This window comes from Dermochelys coriacea, chromosome 14, assembly GCF_009764565.3.
Source record: "Dermochelys coriacea isolate rDerCor1 chromosome 14, rDerCor1.pri.v4, whole genome shotgun sequence".
Taxonomy (NCBI): domain Eukaryota; kingdom Metazoa; phylum Chordata; order Testudines; family Dermochelyidae; genus Dermochelys; species Dermochelys coriacea.
The window spans coordinates 38,491,407-38,511,654 of record NC_050081.1 but is presented as its reverse complement, the minus strand read 5'-3'; the positions used below and the strand labels follow the sequence as shown (position 1 = coordinate 38,511,654).

General features: G+C 57.9%; 3 protein-coding genes across 4 annotated transcripts; 1 reads left to right on the top strand and 2 right to left on the bottom strand.

Annotated features, from left to right (window-relative positions):
- Window positions 1–3,561: 3,561 nt before the first annotated feature.
- On the bottom strand, window positions 3,562–5,211 carry LOC122456723 (sperm acrosome membrane-associated protein 4-like). Its single transcript, XM_043497487.1, has 3 exons — window positions 5,184–5,211; window positions 4,260–4,373; window positions 3,562–3,835 (listed from the first exon to the last, which is right to left on the bottom strand). Exons 1-3 carry the CDS (start codon window positions 5,209–5,211, stop codon window positions 3,666–3,668), a joined length of 312 nt encoding a protein of 103 aa, XP_043353422.1. The 3' UTR covers window positions 3,562–3,665.
- Window positions 5,212–6,128: 917 nt separating this feature from the next.
- Window positions 6,129–13,257, bottom strand: LOC119842669 (4-O-methyl-glucuronoyl methylesterase 1-like). 2 transcript variants are annotated; one of them, XR_006275669.1, is made up of 3 exons: window positions 13,167–13,257; window positions 7,149–7,268; window positions 6,129–6,681 (listed from the first exon to the last, which is right to left on the bottom strand). XR_006275669.1 is itself a non-coding variant. In XM_038371059.2 (3 exons), the coding sequence occupies exons 1-3, from the start codon at window positions 7,553–7,555 to the stop codon at window positions 6,368–6,370; spliced, it is 486 nt and encodes a 161-aa protein (XP_038226987.2). In that variant the 5' UTR covers window positions 7,556–7,701; the 3' UTR covers window positions 6,129–6,367. The 2 variants fall into 2 exon arrangements, 1 of the variants encoding a protein (XP_038226987.2); XM_038371059.2 differs by lacking the exon at window positions 13,167–13,257 and adding an exon at window positions 7,504–7,701.
- Window positions 10,698–15,749, top strand: LY6G6C (lymphocyte antigen 6 family member G6C). The gene is made up of 3 exons (XM_038371896.2): window positions 10,698–10,884; window positions 13,186–13,302; window positions 14,359–15,749. The coding sequence occupies exons 1-3, from the start codon at window positions 10,833–10,835 to the stop codon at window positions 14,565–14,567; spliced, it is 378 nt and encodes a 125-aa protein (XP_038227824.1). The 5' UTR covers window positions 10,698–10,832; the 3' UTR covers window positions 14,568–15,749.
- Window positions 15,750–20,248: the final 4,499 nt, after the last annotated feature.

The window sequence follows — 20,248 nt, the reverse complement described above, 5'->3', positions numbered from 1 at the left end:
AGAGCTTCATAGAGTCAGGCTGGTAGATCATCTACTCTGACCTCCTGCATAATACGGGCCCCTAAATTTTACCCAGATACCCCTGTATTGAGCTCAAGAATTTGTGGTTGACAAATGTGTATCCTCCAGAAAGGCACCGATCTGGATTGGAAGGCATCACTTCCCTTGATGTTAAAAATGTGTGCCTTATTTCTCCTTGGCATTTGTCTGGCTTTAACCTTCCAGCCATTGGTTCTTAATCGGCCTTTCTTCACTATATTAAAGAAGCTTTTCATACTGGGTATTTTCTCCCTGTGAAGGTTACTGATATGTTAATCAAGTCGCCTCTTGATTTTCCTTTTGCGCTCAATTAAACAGCGTGTTTAACAGGTATTTTCTCCACCCCTTCTGTAAGCTGGCAGTGGGTTATAGAGATAAGATAGAGGTAGCTATCAGGCTGTTATGTAATGTCCTACAGGCCTAAGGCCTGAATCACAATTCACTTAGCACAACCGAGGCCTCGTTTAACGGGAGCGGACTAAGGGAGTAACCGTACATACCAGGTGTTCCAGGAAACCAAGGGGTACGTGATGGGAGAAGGCGAAGAGAGGAACGAATCCCTTTGGGATTTCAGGGAAAGTTGCCAGGGTTGTTGAGCATAAGTGAAACCTATGTGTGCTAACCACAGCTGCACCATGGCACCTAATTAACCCAAATGCTAATGAGTAGGAGGTAGGTGGTCAATTAGTATATGGAAGTTAGGCACTTTTAGATGGGCAGGCTATCCAGCCTGGGGGCAGTGGGAGGGAGTGGGGCAGGCTGATTTGGTCACTCTTGCTCGGATCAGCTTGTCCACGTTCCCCGCGTGAGCTGGCGTTACTAACACGAGCGCTGCAGGTTCCCGCGTGGGCTCCATCTCCTCTGCTGGGCTGGCGTTTGTGGGTTTTGTCTCGCTAATACAGTGTGGAACGAGCCTAATCCACGAACAGGGCAGGGCTGGTTTCTCATGTGTCCTTGGGGTCCTCCATGGGATCTCCACTGTACCTGACGTGGAGGTGAAGCCCCCTCTGATTACTTCATGGTAAATAAACTCCAGTTCTTCCCGGGAGATCTCCGCCTACACCCCAGATCTGTTTCCTATCACAAACACCTGGAAGTTTTACCGCTGTAACTTTCAGTGAGGCACGTGCCGGGGGGGGGACCTCTTTCCTTTGATCACAGACCCGGGGGGTTGAGGTGAGGGGCTGTGATCCTAATCCCCACCCTGCTGATTCCCCACTCCTAACATAGGGAAGGCAGCTGGCCTGCTACTGATAAGTCCCACTTAGGCCGAAAGTCTGCATTTCCGAGGGATGCATTTTGCCTCACTCGGCGTTGGGTCAGGGCCCACGATCCCAGCAGGCGCCTTTAGCTCTGCATTCACGATGTTTTCCATCAGTGAATAGTCATACCGGTCTAACCCCGAATGTGGACCACTTAAACCAGTGTAAAAGGGACGCATGCACTTGGATACTGGTACAGCTGCATCCAGCGTGGTGATTTGATCCTACCAGGCTCGTTAAAGCCATGCGACTTTCTAGAGAACATCATGGGCCAGTTACTTCTCTGTAGGCAGGGGGCGGTGTAGCCACGTCGATCCCAGAATCGAGAGACACAAGGCGGGTGAGGGAATATCTTTTATGGGTCCCACCTTGTCTCTCTAGCTTCTTCGCTGGGATTCAGAGAAAACCATCTAGTCAGTCTGAGGAACTGCCAACCTTGAGGAAACACTGGGAAACATCTAAAACAATTGCTTAAAACTGGACCCAGATGGAGAAACCCCCCACCCCCACCCCAGCGGGAATGTCTTTTATGGGACCCACCTTGTCTCTCTTTCTTCTCTGGGAGCCTGTGGTGGGGTGAATTTGCCCCGCTCTGGAGCGGAAGGAGTTAAGCCAGCACGCCTGGCAGCGGAAGCCACGCCCCCCTGGCCCCTGCTGGGCATGCGCCAACTGCCGCTGCAGTATAAAAGGGAGCGGCCCAGCCTCAGTCTAGGCTGAGCCCCGGAGAGGCAGGACGTCCCGTGCCGGCTCCAGCCCGGGAACAGCCCGAACCCCCGAGCACGGGAGCCAGCGGCGCCGAGACCCCTACAGACGCCCAAGGGAGGTCGGCGCCGCCGGGACCAGTGCCGGCGGAGGAGCCCGGAGACCCCCAAGGCGTCCAGGTGGCAGCCTTGGGGGATACGGTAGGAAGTCGCCCAGGGGACCGGTTACAGAACCGCATCTCGGGCTGGCCTGTTGCGGTCGGCTCCTCGCTGACTCCATGCCACGCGCACTCGCCGTTGCCGGGGCCCTGGCTGGGACCCGGGCCCCCCTGCCCCTGCCACCCTCGGCAGGTGGCAGCTTACCTCCCCGGCTCTGACCATTAGGCTGCCTAGCCCTCATGGACTCGAGGGCCACACAAGTCTGCGAAGGAGGGCAGCCATGCAGACTGGGGGCACGAGGGCACTTGTATGGACTCCGGCCCTTGGGCCGTACTGCCCTGAGGCTAAGAGGAGGCAGGCGGACGTAACCATGGATCCGTGATGCCCTTGTCCCACCCCGAAGGGGGACGGAGTGTTCTTGCCCCACGACATAGAAAACCATCCAGTCGGGCTCCGGTTGGTCCAAGCCAACCTTGAAGAAATGGGGAAACAACGAAAACAATTGCTTAAAACTGGGCCCAGCTGGAGGAACCCCCCACACACACCCCCACAGCGGGCGCGAATTCAGAAAAGTGCAACTTCTATTCCACTGGGAGCTCATTCATATGTCCCAAGCATCCTGGAGGTCCCGAAGCCACGGATAATAGCCTGTGACCAGTAGATGTAGATGAAATGCAGAGGCTTGACTTGACTCTGGTCTACAAAGGCTCAGGGACAGAGCTTAAAGCTTTAAACCCAACAGGTGCCAAGGGGGATTTTTCAAAAGCGTCCAGGCGCCCGATCCCATAGAAATCAGAGTTAGGGGGATTGGGAACCTGGCAGCCAGCTGTATTTTTAAGCACCCAAATAGCTTTCAATCCCCGGATATTTTCAGCCAAATAGCCTGCCGGCCTGAGGCTTAATGCACGTCTAGCTGAATCCTTTGCGCACCAGCTGTTTTTCTTATATGCCTCGATTGGGGGTTCTCAAGCAGGGGTACGTGTCTCCTGGGGGGTACGCAGAGTCTTCCAGGGGCTACATCAACTCCTCTCAATATTTGCCTAGTTTGACAACTGGCTACAGAAAAAATTCTGGCTCTGTCGGTCTCTCTTGGTCCCTGTCCAAACTCAAAGAGTCTCTCCAAACTAAGATTTCATACAGACGACGACTTGTTTGTACTGCCAGGCGCTGGGAATGGGTGACGGGATGGATCACTTGGTGATCCCCTCTTGTGTTCATTCCCTCTGGGGCACCTGGCACTGGCCACTGTCGGCAGACAGGACACTGGGCTATGGACCTTTAGTCTGACCCAGTTTGCTTATGTTCTTAGACTAGACACTGAAACGTAAGACAGTATTTCCTGTCCAATTGATTTATTTCATAATTACAGGGTCAAAATGAGAAAGTCAGCCGCTGTTCAGTCCAAGCGGGGCTGGGACACTTCTGTATATTGATGTCAGCAAGTTGTTTTTACGGGAGATTTGGGGGCATGCAAGACAAAGCCAGCTCCAGAAAGGGGGGACAGTCAGAGGCACCGGCTCCGGGGGTGCTCCGGGGCCCTGGCCTGATTGCAGAAGTCGCCCTGGCAGCAGGTGTAGGAGGTGGTGTAGGTGACTCTGGGCCAGGTCGCCGTGTCCTGGGTGCTGCATTTCACCTGGTCCACACAGCTCTTCCGCACAATCGTCTTGTGGCCAGCTGGGGGGGTAGAGGGATGAGAGAAGGAAACAAGGAAACAAGAGCAAAGGAAGGTGGGAGGAAACGAGAGAGAGTGAGAGAGAAGGAAAAAGATAACGGAGGAACGAGAGAGAGATAAGGAAAGGAAATAAAAAGGAACGAGAGAGAACGACAGAGCTGGAGAACCGGGAATGGGGACAGGGAAGGGGACTGAGGACAGGAAAGGGGACGGAGCCGGAGGACCCGGGAACGGGAGAATGGGACAGGGACGGAGAACGGGGACGGAGAATGGGGAACGGGACGGGACGGAGAATGGGGATGGGATGGAGATGGGGAATGTGGGACGGGGATGGAGAACGGGGGGACAGAGCGGGAGGGAGCCCCAGGGCAAGGGGAGGCAGCAGGAAGGGGGAAGGAGCCCGAAGCCGTGGGCAGGGGCCTTTACCTGCGTGGCCCCGGATGGTGGCACAGAGCTGCCCGGCCTGGCAGGGGACCGGGGTGAGCTGACGGGGGGCATCGAATGCGGTGAAGTCGTATTTCAGGCACTGCAGGGCCGCGCCTGGGAACAGGGAGCAGGGGGTTGAGACTGGGCCCCTCCCCGCAGACCCCCCCAGCCGGCGGCTGGAGGCTCAGAGGTGCCATCCCGGGGGGCGGCGGGGCCATAGGGCTTGATCCCGATGCCCGAGCGGGTGGCAACTTTCCCAGGGGGCTCTCACACTGAAGGGGGTTCCTCCCTTGGGGCAGTACGGAGGCCTGGGGGTCCGGGACCCCTTGAAATCCTCCTTAGCAGCATGGCCTGGTGTGGCAGCGAGTTGCACTGGAAAGGGGGGTCTCTGGCAAGGAGCAAATGGAGAAACACCAAGCGAGGCGCTGGGAAGCAGAAGGGGCGCAGAGCCCCCGGGTTTTTGCGGCTGGGCCCAGAAGGAGAGTTTTGCCCACGGTCGGCTCCGGGGCAGGTGGGCGCTGGGGCAGACTGTGGAGGCGGCTGAGTCTGTGTCTGGCTGCGGGCGACCTGACTGACACACACAGCTGGGTGGGGGGCAGAGCGACACACGCACTCGGCGCCTGAGTGGCACAAGTTGTGAGCACACGGGCGTGTGCAGCTGACACAGAGCCAGGGGTTAGGTGGAGACCTATTTGTACAGATGGACCACACTCACACTCACACTCACTCACACATACATATTCTCACACAAACACACACCCACACACATTCTCACACTCACACTCAAACACGTACACAGACACACACATGCACACCCACTCAATCACCCATACACACGCACACCCATACACGCACACACATATGCACAAAACAAACACACAGAGTACATGCTAAAACACACGAGGTGTAAATGTTAACACATACCTAAGACACAGTCATACACAAGAGACATGCACACAAATACCACACAGAGTAATCCGATGGGCACAAGCTGACAACTCACTCACACACACACACACACACACACACGGTGTAAACAGAATCACACAAACACACCTGCACTGCCAACAGGGACACAGGGATGGTAACACACACAAACACACAAAAACACCACAAATAGATTTTCCCCGGCTCTTCTGACCCACATCCCCCTGCTAGCCCAGCCCTGCCCCCCCCAGCCCTGCTGGTGCCCCTCACTCCTGACCACAGCCCCCTGCCAGCCCAGCCCTGGCTCCCCACCCCTTCCCCCAGCTCACAGAACTGGGGATAGAACCCAGGAGTCCTGGCACCCAGCCCCAGGCTCCGTTTGCCTTTCAAAGCACCAGACACGTCAGCTCATTAAATTGTTTACTTATGTCGGGCTCCTCCCAAGGTCGCAGAGCTGGTTTGTTACTGGGGGGTCTCTCGGGACTGTCGACATTCCGGTTTGTTATTGTAGGGTCTTCTGAGCACGGGGTCAGCGCTGGCCAGCTTGTTATGGGAGAGTCCTTGAGCACAGGCCTGGCCTGGTTCGTTATTGTAGGGTCCCTCGTAAGCCCTAGGACTCTATAGACTGTTTTGTTAGTCTAGGGCCTCTCTGGATCTTCACAGGTTGGTTTGTTATCGTAGGGTCTTTCTTGAGTGCTGGGCTTGCACAGGGGCCAGGGTTTTTTGTAGGCTCTCTTGGGGGTGTTGGAGACTCAGTGGGCCAATGTGTTATTGTAGGGTCGCTCGGGGTCCGGTTTGTTATTGTAGGGTCATTCAGGGGCTACAAAGGCTAGTTTGTTATTGTAGGGTCTCTCGGGGGCCGGTTTGTTTTTGTAGGGTCATTCAGGGGCTTCAAAGGTTAGTTTGTTATTGTAGGGTCTCTTGGAGGCCGGTTTGTTATTGTAGGGTCATTCAGGGGCTACAAAGGCTAGTTTGTTATTGTAGGGTCTCTCGGGGCCGGTTTGTTTTTGTAGGGTCATTCAGGGGCTTCAAAGGTTAGTTTGTTATTGTAGGGTCTCTTGGAGGCCGGTTTGTTATTGTAGGGTCATTCAGGGGCTTCAGAGGCCAGTTTGTTTTTGTAGGGTCATTCAGGGGCTACAAAGGCTAGTTTGTTGTTGTAGGGTCTCTCGGGGGCCGGTTTGTTATTGTAGGGTCTCTGGTGAGGCTGGGAAGGCAGGGTGCTGGGGGAGTCGTGGGAGGCGGGGGGGTCTCTGGCTCAGTGCAGGGCCCAGAGCGCCAGCACCCCCAGCAGGGCAGCGTGGGGGGCGTGGGGGCATGGGGGGTGCAGCTCCAGGGCCAGCGGGTGGGCAAGGCGGGGGGTGCGTTGCAGAGGTCGGTGTCGTTGCAGCAGGTGCGGTTGTAGGTGAAGCCGAAGAAGGGGTCGATGAGCCCGGCTGCGTCACAGGGGGCCCCGGGGGGGGGTTGCAGCCCAGGGTGGACAGCGAGAAGAGGGGGCCTGGGGGGAGACAAGCCTGTATCGGGGGGGTGGACTCAGAACGATGCCAGCCCCCTCCACCCCCCACCTCTGACCCCCTGCCCCCCAGCTCCCTGCCCTCCAGCCCCACACCTCCAACCCCCTGCCCCTGAAAAACCTCCAGCCCCCCACCTCTGACCCCCTGTCCCAGCTTCCCCTGCCCCACACCTCCAGGCCTCTGTCCCCCCAGCCTCACATCGCCAGCCCCCTGCCCCCCTGGCAATGAGCCCCAGCCTTCCTGCCCCCCAGCCCTGGCTACCTCAACACCTCCAGCCACGGGGCGAGACGGAAAGCGAGGGGCGGGAGGGGGAGAGCAGGGAAGGAAAGGACGAAGCAGAGAGGAAGGAGGGGGGCAGAGTGGGGCAGGGGCCCTGCATCACCCGGGGGGCCTGGCTCCCTCCCCTCCTACCCCCCGAGGTCCAGCCCAGCGCCCCCCAGTGGGGACTTACCAAAGGCAGCAACGTGGCTCCAGCAGACGCCCCCAGGGGGGGCCGTGCACGTCCCCTGGCCCCACACGCAGCCCTCGTAGGGGTTCCCCACCTCACACACACAGCACTGCAGCGCCCCCCCTGCCCGGAGAGATGGACACCCCGTCAGACCCACCGACACCCGCCCTGCCCCCCTCAGCCCCCCACCCTGGCGTCTGGTGGGAGCTGGCACCCCCCAGGAGGACAGGCCCCTGCCCCATTCCTGGCCCCCCTGCCCCAGCCAGTCCCTGCCCAGGGGCTGGGGGGAGCCAGCGCCCCCCAGAGGGGACAGGCCCCTGCCCCATTCCCGGCCCCCTGCCCCAGCCAGTCCCCGCACCAGTGGCCCAGCAGAGCAGCAAGGTGCCCGCGAGGAGCAGGGTCCGGCCCATGGCGCCGGCGGGCGGGCGGTTGAGGGGGCCAGACGCCTGCAGCCCCCTAAGCAATGGGGGGCGGGGGTCAGTCGCTGGGGTCCCCAGCGAAGCAGGAGCCTGAAGTGGCCTCAGTCCAGCGCCGGCTGCTGCGTGTCTGGGGCCGGGTTCGCTCTGAACCCGCCCGAGTTTACTCTGCTCTTATCGGCCTGACGCAGCAGGAGCGGCCCGGGCACGGGGCAGAGGGCCTGTCCCCTCTGGGGGGCGCCGGCTGCCATCTGCCCCCAGGGCGGGACCGGCTGGCTCAGGGGGGCGGGGAATGGGGCACGGGGCCTGTCCCCTCTGGGGGGCGCCGGCTGGCTCAGGGGGCGGGGAATGGGGCACGGGGCCTGTCCCCTCTGGGGGGCGCCGGCTGGCTCAGGGGGCGGGGAATGGGGCACGGGGCCTGTCCCCTCTGGGGGGGCGCCGGCTGGCTCAGGGGGCGGGGAATGGGGCACGGGGCCTGTCCCCTCTGGGGGGCGCGGCTGCCATCTGCCCCCAGGGCGGGACCGGCCGGCTCAGGGGGGGGGGAATGGGGGCAGGGGCCTGTCCCCTCTGGGGGCGCCGGCTGCCATCTCCCCAGGGCGGGACCGGCCGTCTCAGGGGGGCGGGAATGGGGCAGGTGCCTGTCCCCTCTGGGGGGCGCCGCTCCCATCTGCCCCCAGGGCGGGACCGGCCGCTCAGGGGGGCGGGGAATGGGGCACGGGGCCTGTCCCCTCTGGGGGCGCCACGGCTGCCATCTGCCCCCAGGGCGGGACCGGCTGGCTCAGGGGGGCGGGGGAATGGGGCACGGGGCCTGTCCCCTCTGGGGGGCGCCGGCTGGCTGAGGGGGGCGGGGAATGGGGCACGGGGCCTGTCCCCTCTGGGGGGCGCCGGCTCCCATCTGCCCCCAGGGCGGGACCGGCCGGCTCAGGGGGGCGGGGAATGGGGCATGGGGCCTGTCCCCTCTGGGGGGGCGCCGGCTGGCTCAGGGGGGCGGGGAATGGGGCAGGGGCCTGTCCCCTCTGGGGGGCGCCGGCTCCCATCTGCCCCAGGGCGGGACCGGCCGGCTCCGGGGGGCGGGGAATGGGGCACGGGGCCTGTCCCCTCTGGAGGGCGCCGGCTGGCTCAGGGGGGCGGGGAATGGGGCACGGGGCCTGTCCCCTCTGGGGGGTGCCGGCTTCCATCTGCCCCCAGGGCGGGACCGGCTGGCTCAGGGGGGCGGGGAATGGGGCAGGGGCCTGTCCCCTCTGGGGGGCGCCGGCTCCCATCTGCCCCCAGGGCGGGACCGGCCGGCTCAGGGGGGCGGGGAATGGGGCAGGGGCCTGTCCCCTCTGGGGGGTGCCGGCTTCCCATCTGCCCCCAGGGCGGGACCGCTGTCTCAGGGGGGCGGGGAATGGGGCGGGGCTGTCCCTCTGGGGCCGGCTCCCTCTGCCCCCGGGCGGACCGGCTGGCTCAGGGGGCGGGGAATGGGGCAGGGGCTGTCCCCTGGGGGCCGGCTCATCTGCCCCCAGGCGGACCGCCGGCTCAGGGGCGGGAATGGGCACTTGTCCCCTCTGGAGGCTCCTGCCCCAGGGCGGGACCGGCCGGTCAGCGGGAAGGGGCCTACAGCACTGAAACCACAGGCTTCCAGGCGGGGCAGGTCCAAACGAAACGGGCGACTCCCCCCTGGGGGGTGCTGCCTTCTAATCCACCAGGGCTGGCTCGGAGCCAGCTCCCCTGAGCTGGCGTCTCAGGGCCCGTCCATGCCCAGCCTGGCCCTGTCTCCTGGTGCGCCCCCCTCTCTCGGGGTCCCCCTTTCCCTGGCCTGGGCTCCTCATCCTCCCCCAAGTCCCTTTTGCCCTGCGCCCGATCCCTTGTGACCTCCCTCTGGTCAGGTTTCCTTTGATTTCCCTCCCCGCCCCCGCAGGGCCGAGACCTCCTCCCACCAGCCCCGGGAAATTTCACAAACCGCCCCAGCCCCTGAGCCTTAATAAGTGTCGTGGGACTGGAGAGTGTTGATGTGACTCAGCGACCCGTGGGCTGGCGGCTGAGGAACCGAGCGGGGAGCCGGACGCCTGGGTTCTCTCCCTGGCTCTGGGAGGGGAGTGGGGTCTAGTGGTTAGAGCGTGGGGGGGAATCTGGGAGCCAGGACTCCTGGGTTCTTTCCCTGGCTCTGGGAGGGGAGTGGGGTCTAGTGGTTAGAGCAGGGAGGCAGGAAGCCCGGACTCCTGAGTTCTCTCCCTGGGTTTCCTGAGTCAGATGTGGCAGTTCTCAAAGGTCACTGGGCTGCAACCCTCTTCTGATGACACAAATTACTGGCCAGCCCCGGGGTGGGCGCGGAGCCGGAGCCCAAATTCAGCCCTGTGAGCTGCGAGCGATCCACAGGCCACGAGTGTTTGCAGTCGCCGGCAACTCCAACGCTGGACAAAACAGACAAAATCCTTACGCAGCATTTCCCACTCCTCAAGCAGAGCCCAGGGCAGGGCTGGCCGGGGCTGAGGGTCGGGAGTGAGGGGCACTGGTGGGGCTGGGGGGGAGCCCAAGGGGCTGTGGGTTGGGAGTGAGGGGCACCAGCAGGGCTGGCGGGATACCAGGGGCTGCGGTTCGGGAGTGAGGGGCACCGGCGGGGCTGGGGGGAGCCCAGGGGGCTGCGGGTCGGGAGTGAGGGGCACCGGCGGGGCTGGGGGGGATACCAGGGGGCTGTGGGTCGGGAGTGAGGGGCACTGGTGTGGCTGGGGGGGAGCCCAGGGGGCTGTGGGTTGGGAGTGAGGGGCACCGGCGGGGCTGGGAGGGGATACCGGGGGCTGTGGGTCAGGAGTGAGGGGCACCGGCGGGCCTGGGGGGAGCCCAGGGGGCTGCGGGTCGGGAGTGAGGGGCACCGGCGGGTCTGGGAGGGATACCAGGGGCTGTGGGTCGGGAGTGAGGGGCACTGGTGGGGCTGGCGGGGAGCCCAGGGGGCTGTGGGTCGGGAGTGAGGGGCACCGGTGGGGCTGGGGTCAATTTTCCCAGGCAGGCCAGGCCGGGACTTGAGCAGCCTGTCACCTCCTTTTCTCTCTGTCTTAGTTTTCAATTCCCAGCACCTGGGCGTCTCCCTCTCCCGGGCCCTGCCCCCTGATTGGCTGCTGCCAGCCCCGCCGAGGCATAAATACCCAGGATGGGCCCCCGCCTGCCTTAGTTTCCCCAGGGAAACACTTGGGTGGTGGCAGTTTCCACCTGCTGGGGTCTTGCCTGCCTGGTTCATTCCCCTCCTCGCTTGGTCACTTTCAGCCTCCCCTGAGCCGCCCTGAAACGAGCCAGGATGAGCAAAGTTCTGCTCCTGGGTTTGTCCTTGCTGCTATGTGGTGTCCTGAGTGAGTATTGGGGGGATCATGGGGGGGCCAGCGGCCCCAAAGATCTGGTGTGAGGGTGGAGACTCGGGCTGAGGCGGGGCTGGGTTCTGAGCTCCGTGACCCAGGTGCGAATCCGGAGCGACTCCACTTTTGCTCCCGGCCGGGAGAGCAGGAGCCCGACCCTTGCTGAAGATCCTTAGGGGTGTTTCGCTTGCCGTGAAACCCCCAGGGGCTGCAGGGGGGGCGGGCAGGTCCCCCCCGAGTATGGGAGGAGGGAATGTCTCCAGGTCTGTCAAGGGTGTTTTTGTCTGAGTAAATCCTGAGTTAGAGCCGCAGGAGTCTGTGGAAATTAGGATTTGCCTGCCTGAAGTTGTGGTAATTGCGGTGGGGCTGGGAGCCAGGACTCCTGGGTTCTCTCCCTGGCTCTGGGAGGGGAGGCAAGTGGGGTGTGGTGGTTAGAACAAGGGGGGCTCAGAGCCAGGACTCCTGGTTCTCTTCCTAGCTCTGGGAAGGGAGTGGGATGTGGTGGATTAGAGCAGAGGGGACTGGGAGCCAGGACTCCTGGGTTCCATTCCTGGCTCGCTGGATATCTTGAGCCAAATGGGTCCCTGGCCTGTCTCCCTGCCCAGCACAGAACTTGTGATTTGCTCGAGTGCTTCCAGCTCTTTGGGGCGAGGCTGCCCCAACCTGGCTTCTCTCTGTGAATCCCAGCTCACCCAGGGGCAGGGGCAGGACTCGAAACTGTCATTAATAAAATGCAGTTTCAAGAGGGGACCTTGAAGTTGCTTTTCTTGTTGTTTTTTTCATTCTGAGGGCAGACTGGGGACTTCTCTCTCCTCTAGGAGAGGGGAAATTACGAGGGGAATTTTTTTTTAAGCTCCCTTCCCAGATGGAGAACCTTGAAACTGCTTTTTCCCCCCTTCCAAGTTTAAAGAGGGGGAAGAGAAAATCATTTCACCGCTGTGTGTATTTGCAAGTTGTGTATGAAATGCTTTCCCTTTGAAGGGGGCGGGAGCAGTGGGAGACTCCTTTTAATTAACTTTTAATAACCAGAGACTCTGAAATTGTTGTCAGTCCCTTGTGTAAGGTAGAAAGCGGTCTGGTCCCACAAGGGTGGGGTGACTGCCTTACTCATCTGCCCCAGGGTGCACACTGGGGAGAGCCGTGACTGCTGTTTTGTGGATGTGGGGCGGGAGGGGCCCTGTGGAGCTGCGCGACTGGTTTCAGGGCCATCGGGGCATCGAGTGGGCTCTTGGAATGACTCAAAGCCCTCTTGACTCGCTCGAGTGTCCCTGTGGGTGGAGATTGCGCCCTTTCTTGTGGCTGGCATGCTCGAAACACCCCGCTTGAATGCTAAACTTGGATAACCTCGGAGTTCTCCACCCACTTAAGGGACTCTTAACATTCTTGTATGTTCCCTGGCATGCACAGGACTGCATTGAAAGCTTAAATTCCTGGGGATAGAACCAGGAGTCCTGGCTCCCAACTCCCCCGCTCTACCCACTAGTCCCCACTCCCCTCCCAGGGATGGGGATAGAACCCAGGAGTCCTGACTTCCTCCCCAGCTGTGTGCTGTCACTGCTTGGTGATCCTGCTTTCCCGTGATGGGATAATGGTCAGGGTCAGGTGTTTCATCCACGCCCTGCATGTGATCACGTGTGAAACCTCAGGTAGCAGGATTTGGGGCATGTGCCCCAGTCCCTGGCTGGCTCCCAGCCTGGCTAACCCCATTCTGCCTGCGACAAAGAGCCCTTTGAGGATCCGGTCCTGCCCCGGCCATGGAGCGGGTAATATTGCAGCCGTGCTCAGAGGCGGCTGTGTCTGCACCAGGATTGCAGGTAGCTTTCCGCTCTCCACCCCAGACGCAGCTGCATCTCTCTGCTGGAACTGAGGGGATCCAGTTGTGCTCTTCCCCAGAAGCAGCTGCATCTCCGCATGAGGAGCTCTTGGCTGTTAGGTAGCTTCCTACATGTCCCAATCGCCAGGGCTGGGTAAGTCACTCAAGTGAGTCAGGGCCTCTCTGAGGCTGGTTCTCCGCCTGCCCTGCCCCCCAGTCTCTCACACACACCCTGTCAGGGGTGTGCCCATGTGCAGGGTTTCGATGCCAGAGTGCATCCCACCCCCTCGCACCTTGCCAATCCAGCAAAGAAAACAACACAACTGCAAATAACACCCAGACAGCTCGCTCCAGTGGCTTGGCTTAGTTCTCTTTTGGCACAGGGGCGTGAATATGGCTCAAAGTGAGCGGTGAAGAACCCAGGAGTCCTGGCTCCCAGCCCCCCCATGACCCTCCGCTGACTTACCTCCTGTCTTTCCATGCAGCTCAAGGCCTCATTTGCAGGGTCTGCAAGTTCCAGGTGGGTGCTCTCTGCTTCCACTCCCGCAACCCCTGCATCGCAGAGAAAGACCAAGTCTGTGAGACCACCAAGGCCTACATTGGTAAGTCCAAGGGATCCTTCCAATCTCTGTGTTAGATTCACCCCCAGCCTGGAGCCGGGACTGCTCTGAATCCAGGGGGAGGAGCGGGGGGAGTTTATTCTGCAGCGTCTGGTTACTGTTGGAGATGAGGAACCAACCTGGATGGGTTGACATAGCCACAATCACAGCTCAGATCCCGGGGGAGGTCCATCCCTCCAAAGCAAAGGGCCCTTTTTTGCACTAGCCTTGGTTGCTCCCAGGGTGGCTGGGTCTCCAAGGGACCTCACGTGGGGGGTAGGAGGGTCTCCAGAGAGCTGCATCCAAACTATCAGATGAGAGGAACTCAAAGTGAGGGACTAGAGAGGGAGGTCCTGAGATTGGAGAGCTCCCTTGGAAAGAGAAGGGGGGGTGTCTCTCTTGAAATGGGGGCACCCTCCAGATGGATGCCCTCCTTTGCTCTTGAGAAGTTGGCTAACAAATCCGGGGTGGGGATGTGTGTTCTGGAGTGTCCTGGAGTCCAGAGTTTGGCGCTGGAGGGAATGGATAAAGGACAGCTCCTCCAGACAGGCGCTTGGAAAGGTCCTGTGGGGTTTGCTCCCATCTCTGAGCAGTGCAGGGGGGTGGGAGAAGGGAGTTAGAGGACGGTACTGGAGGTACTTCAGATACCCACCTGCTCCATCTCACATGGTCCTCTGCCGCTGGGACCTGCCGGTGGAGATGTTTGGATTCTGTGTCAGTGTTGGATAAAGCTCCTATAACTCAAGGGCAAAACACACCCGGACTGCTGCTCCTGCCCCTCCTATGACTTGTCCCCTAGAGAATAACAACCTTCTACTGCTAGTTACTGATATGTCTCTCCTCTAGCTCAAGGGGTGGAGGGCAGGCCCAGGGTTCAAATCCTGCTGATGATCCACCTTAGAGGTGGTTGGATCACTTTCCCAGAGCTACTGCAAGACCCTCCCCCTTCCACTTCCCCTGCGCAGAGCTGGAGATAAAATAGGAGTCCCTCCACAAGCCAGGAATTGAACCCAGGAATCCTGTACCCCTGTTCATGGCTGCCCCATTCTCTCCCTGCAGGCAAGGTCCTGCTGTTCTCCAACTATGGCTGCAGCCGGATCCGCGAGATGTGCAACATGACGGAGCAGAAGGACACCATCTTCGAGGTCAGCTACAACCGGACCTGCTGTGAGACGAACCTATGCAATGCTGCTGGCCCCACCCGGGCAGCCGGGCTTCCCCTGCTCTCTGGGCTGGGAGCCCTGCTGGGGTGGTGGTTGCTGAAATAACCCCAGGCTCTCCTCTTCCCAGCCCTAGCCTCCACAACCTCTCTGCTACACGCTTTTCCCTCCCGGGTCCTCCTTGCCACACTCTTCATTAGCAGGCTCCACTCCACCCCCTCAAGCTGCCTTTTCCTGTGGTCTTCCACCAAGCCTTATTGCCTTCTCCCTGGTCTTCTCCATCCCATAAGTAGCTGCCTCCCATGTCCTCTGTAGGTCCGCCACAGCCTAGGAAGGGGACCAGGGAAAGCCAGCTACTAAAGACGGGCGGGGGGGGTACCTCAGCACACCTTGAATCTTCCACCTGCCTGCTGAAGGGTTTTGAGACCCTCCCCGACCCCCCAAGAATCTAATCTCCTCTTCTGGCCTGTCTCAAAGGGGTGAAGTGATGACCGACCCTGAGCGAAAGCAGAGAGACTCTTGCTATTTTAGACACAATGCTGGAGGGGAGTCTTCTCCCTGGAAGCCTCTGCGAACCCTAGCTCAGGATGGTAGGTCTGAATACCCCATTGTCCAAAGGGCAGGAGACCGTCCTCAGCTTTTCCATGGAGGCTGGTGGGACAAAACCAGCCCCCGTGGCCCTAAGGTTGAGTTGGAGGCAGCTGTACCCCCAAATCTCTCCTGCTCACCCAGAGTTCTCCTGAAGGCATGCCCCCCAACCTAAGAAGCATAGGCAGCTCCTTCCTCCCCCCACCCCCAGTGGAGAACAAATGTCCCGGATCTTTGTCCCAGACACTAGACAGTGGGTTGGTTTGGGATCTTCTGTGGTATCTCAAGACCTGTGGGAAGCTGATGGATAATTGAGTCCTTTAGGCCTGAACGGAGGTTGAAACTGTGGACCCTAGGAGATCCACACAACTTGTTCCTGTTGGGAACAGCCACCCTAAATCTCCAGTGGAGACCAGGTGGCCTTCGCATCATTGCCTTAGATGCAGATGGCTTGTGAGCCCTCCCAGGGCATGCCGGTGAGATGACAAAGCTGGAGAAGGATAAAGGTTGGGTACAGAGGCATAAACCCACCGGGTCCTTTCTGGTGTATCCATTATAACCATCCTCGCATCTCCGGGACCGAACCAGCTCGCTGTAGCATCTGTTCAGAAAGTATCACTTCCCTCGAGAGGTCTGGGTGGTTTTTTAATACTTTGTATGTACTGTGATTGGATTAATAATAATAAAAAGTGACTTCCTGGTCTCGGAGTTGTCTTCTCTGTGGCTGTGGTCACTTGCCCGGAAACATCAGAGCTCTTGGAAGAGCCCCAAGAATGGATCACAACCTGGAGAACTTCTTAGGGTAATACAAATAATGAGCAGGGCCTCCATCATGGACCATGCTGTACAAACATGCAACAAAAAGATGGACTCTTTCCCCAAGAAGCTCACAAGTGAGATATAAGACATGGGATAGCAGCCAAATACAGGCAGGGGAGCACGGAGACAATGTTGGTCAGTGTTACAGACCGTGGTATGAGCATTGTCCAGTGGTTGTGTGGTTTTTTTGTAGACTCCACAGCAAAGGAGAGGGGAGAAGGATAAGTGAGTTAGTTTTGTGGATCTTTACAGGTAGGTCTTCCCAGGCATGAGGGCCAGCAGGGAGAAAGCTCAAAGGGGCTTGTCTGAAAATGTTTCAATGGGGCAATGGGAGCATGAGCTCCTCCAAGGTGAGGGACGACAGGTCAGCCGGGAATTGTCAGTGATGGGCGTTGCACGTGAAGACAAGTAGCTTGTGTTGGATACGATGGAGAAGGGGGAGCCAAAGGAGGCTGACATGGTCTCAGCTGTGCAGCGGCTTTGTGGACAGATCTGAGCAGGGCAAGATTGCGTTTGTGAGGGCCCAGTGGAAAGGATGGTCCAGAAACCAAGATGTGCATCTGGACCAGAGGCTTAGCTGGGTGAAGGAATAGGAATGGCTGCATCTTGGAGATGCTACGCAATGAACATCTTACGTCCAGACCACTCTGTGGGTGGGATGGTCAGAAGTACTTTTGCAAGGCAGATGCGGGCAGGGATTATCTTTGCAGGAAACATTGGTTTCATTGGCAGATACATTTCCGCCAGACAATGTGATTTGATGAAACTTTTTCACCAGGTCCAGGATACAATTTCTGGTCCCAAAAAAAAAAAGCGTCCCTCCCCCTTACCTCCCCTCGGAGAAATCACAGGGCGACAGCAATTGCTTGGGGAGGGACCAAGGTTCAAATTCCAGCTTTCCCAATGCCAACATGGGATGGGGGAGACATGGATTCAGTGGGTCTCCCCCTCTCCAGGCACGCTGAACATCCACCCGGTTTGGAGTGAGTCTCTCTTCTTCACACTGTTCCACTTGGTACGAACAATTAAATATTCCTTGATTCCGGGATTTCAACCTGACTGTCAGAACCGCCAGGATCTAAGGTTCGTCTCTCTCTCTCATTCTCTGGGGTTTATTGGGAAGGGGCAGAAAATTTTCAAAGGCCTCAATTTCCTCCCACTGCAGAACTGGGAACTCTTCTCCCCCCCGTTCCATCTCAATCTTCTGCCGTTAGCTACCTCCACGTGTGCCCCAGGCCAGGATCCCACCCAGCGGCTGCTTCAGATGGCCAGTCAACTTCTGGATGAGTTGACGTGGCTCTTCTCAGAAGACCAACCCCGTCTTGCATTCAAGATGTCAAGAGACGGAACGTCTCCCAAATCCCTAGGCAAGCTGTTCCCATGGCTCAGGACCCCCCTGGTTTAAAAAATTGCACTGGATTAGTCTAGCTATATTATCTTCTAGCCATTGGCTTCCCCTTCTGCCGTTGTCCATAGATTTATTTTTTTAAAAGGCCGGAGGAGACTAACTAATCGAGTCTGACATCCTGCCTGTCTCCGGCTGGCAAATCTCCCCCCGATCCACCTCAAGCGAGCCCCGTCACTTTGTGTTTGACCAGCTGGCCAGTCCCCCACTTCCCTGGGAAGTTTGTGCCAGTGATAACGAGCTGCTGGTTCTCGCCCGGCCTGTCTCCACTAGATGAACGAGCTCTTTGGTACCAGGTTGTTTCCTCCCTGGGAAGTTAGTTCTACACTAAGTCACCAGCCAATTTTTGGGGTGAGTTAAACATGGGCCTCTTTATGCATTTTCTCCAGCCCTTGAGTAATTCCAGTGGCTCTCTGCTGCTTCCGCTCTGATTTTCCTTTTGGGTAGGCAGGACCCAGAATGCCGTGGTTTCCTGGTGTCCGACTCCCCGGTGGTCAAACCATTTCCTCGCTCGGCACAGTCACCGGCCAGCATGGCAGCCGACGGCGCAGGGACCACGGCCATTGGGTCGACACGTGCCGTGCAGCGCGAGGGGCCGCACAAGTCCAGTTCTTGCGCAACCGTCCTTGCCCCAGGTAACGCAGGAGCAGGGGAGGAAGCAGAAGCCGGCCCATGATTACAGCAGGAGGCTTTGACACCCTGGGGCCGCACCGCCCTCCATTGTGGCCTTGTGGCAGCCGCGTCTTTCCTGGCTGGCAGACGGAGAAAGGTTTTCAAGTCCCTCGAGCAAGGGTGGCATTTGCCTACACCGGGCTTTGGTCAGGTTACCAGCTAGGGCCATATAGGCTGCCCAAACACATGGTGATTCCTCTGGGAATGCCTTGATCTTACCAGATCTCCCCCGAGTGGGGCCGCGCTTTGCTAGAACCTTTTTCCCAGATACTTTCTGAGGAGCTGCTTGCCGTCAACCAGCCCTTTTCTAGCCGTGTGTCTGCTGTGCTGTCGGTCCTTCTCTTCCAACTGGGAAGTCACCTTAGCGCCCGTTGGTGTGCGCCTCAATATTTCTGGAGGTGCCAGAGTCTCTCAAACTCAAGGACCATCTGTGAATGTCACTGACGTGCTGCTTGGTCTCTCAAATCCTTCCAACATCATCCTTTATATTTAGCATCGCTAGTTGCGCACGTAAACCCGAGCCAATCTGAACACTTTGTAAGATTTGGCTACCAAAATATATTATAGTCTAGATCCATGCTGCTAACATCCATCATTTAATTCTACAGTGACTTGTTAAGAGTTGGGGGGTTTTTTTGTAAAGTTTGGTACCTCAGCTACTTTTGAGCCATTGTTAATTTCATCCACCCTTCATTTGTTAATTAATGCGCCTACTCTCAGTCGAATGCTACTTTCCCCCTTGACAAACTTTTAAATGTTCATCTTACCCCTGTAGTTTAGCATCAGCTCATTTATGTTAGTGGTGAAAGACCAAGTTACAACACATCATCTGAAAATGTCTTTCATCATGAATTAGAAAAATCTCCAAAAATATCATGCCCAAGAATGATCTAGAGATCCTGCAGCCACGGTGCTGGCCCTGTATATGATGAAAACCACTTCAAGCCAGAGGGTGCTGCACCCCCAGCACCCTTAGTTCCAGCACTTATCAGATTTGTTTTTTTTAAAGGCTACGTATCCGACTGAACATAGCTCTTAGCCCAAGATTCCTGGGCAGTGTTTGAAACCCAGACATTGGAGCACCAGGACACTGAATGTGAAATGAATTAAAAGTGGTAGAATTGATTTTTCCCAGTGTCTGCACTTAGCGGAAATGACAAAGTAAAGCACAGCCAGGCTGCAGAATTGAAAACCTAGGATCTTTCTCTCCCCGCCACCCACTCCGCCTCTAGAAATCAGTCCCTAAAACAAAGAGCGAAGAAAGCTTGGGCCAGCAGGGGGCACTGCAGGAGAGCATTTGGGGGCTTCAGTCTGAATAGAGATCCCAGGGCTGGGCTAGCAGGGGCTGTGGGTCGGGAGCCGGGGTGCATGTAGGGTGGTACCCTCCAGTACGCGGTACCGGCAAGAAATATTTAGGGGGTATGGGGTACCGGAAAGACTTGGGGCTAGCCCCTCCTCTGGGGGGAGGGGTGGGCTGCGCTCTGCTCCTTAAAGAAGCAGAACACAGCTAGGGAGAACAATCATTCTTTGGCTTTAATAGCACAATACATGTGCTAACAAACTGAAAGGCTTTGTTTCAATTTGTTAGCATATTTATTGTGCTTCTAAACTGGTCAGGAGCGCTCAAGAGGGGAGCGGTGTGGGGGTGGGGCCGGGGCGGAAGGTGTTTAAACAGTGGTTTTGATTCTGTTTCTCCCCACTGGTCTGAACTATCCATGACCTACTGGAAAATGTTTCAGAGTAGCAGCCGTGTTAGTCTGTATCTGCAAAAAGAATGAGGAGGACTTGTGGCACCTTAGAGACTAGCACATTTATTTCAGCATAAGCTTTCATGGGCTAAAACCCACTTCATCAGATGCATAGACTGGAACATATAGTAAGAAGATATATATATATATATATACAGAGAACATGAAGAGGGGGAAGTTGCCAGACCAACTCTAAGAGGCTAATTAATTAAGATGAGCTATTATTAGCAGGAGAAAAAAAAGCTTTTGTAGTGATAATCAAGATGGCCCATTTCAGACCGTTGACAAGAAGGTGTGAGGCTGCTTAACAGGGGGAAATAGATTCAATTTGTGTAATGACCCAGCTGACCTTAATTTTCTAGGGAATTTGGAGAAAGTTGAACAGCCCTGATTGTTTTCGGTGTTAATCAGTGTGAACAAATGACCAGCCTTCTCAGTCCCCACTTACTGAAAAAAAATTCCTTCCAGCTGGTGTTCGGAAGAGTGCAACAAGACACGCACGTAACCGAGTGAGCAGAGGGCGGAGACCCTCCCACATTACGACCAGCAAAATAAAT

Bases quoted from the DNA above. Each gene is read 5' to 3' on its own strand.
- LOC119842669 (XM_038371059.2), bottom strand. From the start codon at position 7,555: ATGGGCCGGACCCTGCTCCTCGCGGGCACCTTGCTGCTCTGCTGGGCC. The intron at 7,269-7,503 runs GTGCGGGGACTG...CTCTCCGGGCAG, and splicing joins GCTGCTCTGCTGGGCCACTG to GGGGGGCGCTGCAGTGCTGT. The intron at 6,682-7,148 runs GTAAGTCCCCAC...GTCTCCCCCCAG, and splicing joins GAGCCACGTTGCTGCCTTTG to GCCCCCTCTTCTCGCTGTCC.
- LY6G6C (XM_038371896.2), top strand. From the start codon at position 10,833: ATGAGCAAAGTTCTGCTCCTGGGTTTGTCCTTGCTGCTATGTGGTGTC. The intron at 10,885-13,185 runs GTGAGTATTGGG...CTTTCCATGCAG, and splicing joins GCTGCTATGTGGTGTCCTGA to CTCAAGGCCTCATTTGCAGG. The intron at 13,303-14,358 runs GTAAGTCCAAGG...CTCTCCCTGCAG, and splicing joins GACCACCAAGGCCTACATTG to GCAAGGTCCTGCTGTTCTCC.
- LOC122456723 (XM_043497487.1), bottom strand. From the start codon at position 5,211: ATGTCTCTTGTGTATGACTGTGTCTTAG. The intron at 4,374-5,183 runs GTATGTGTTAAC...CCCTGTTCCCAG, and splicing joins TGTGTATGACTGTGTCTTAG to GCGCGGCCCTGCAGTGCCTG. The intron at 3,836-4,259 runs GTAAAGGCCCCT...CTACCCCCCCAG, and splicing joins CACCATCCGGGGCCACGCAG to CTGGCCACAAGACGATTGTG.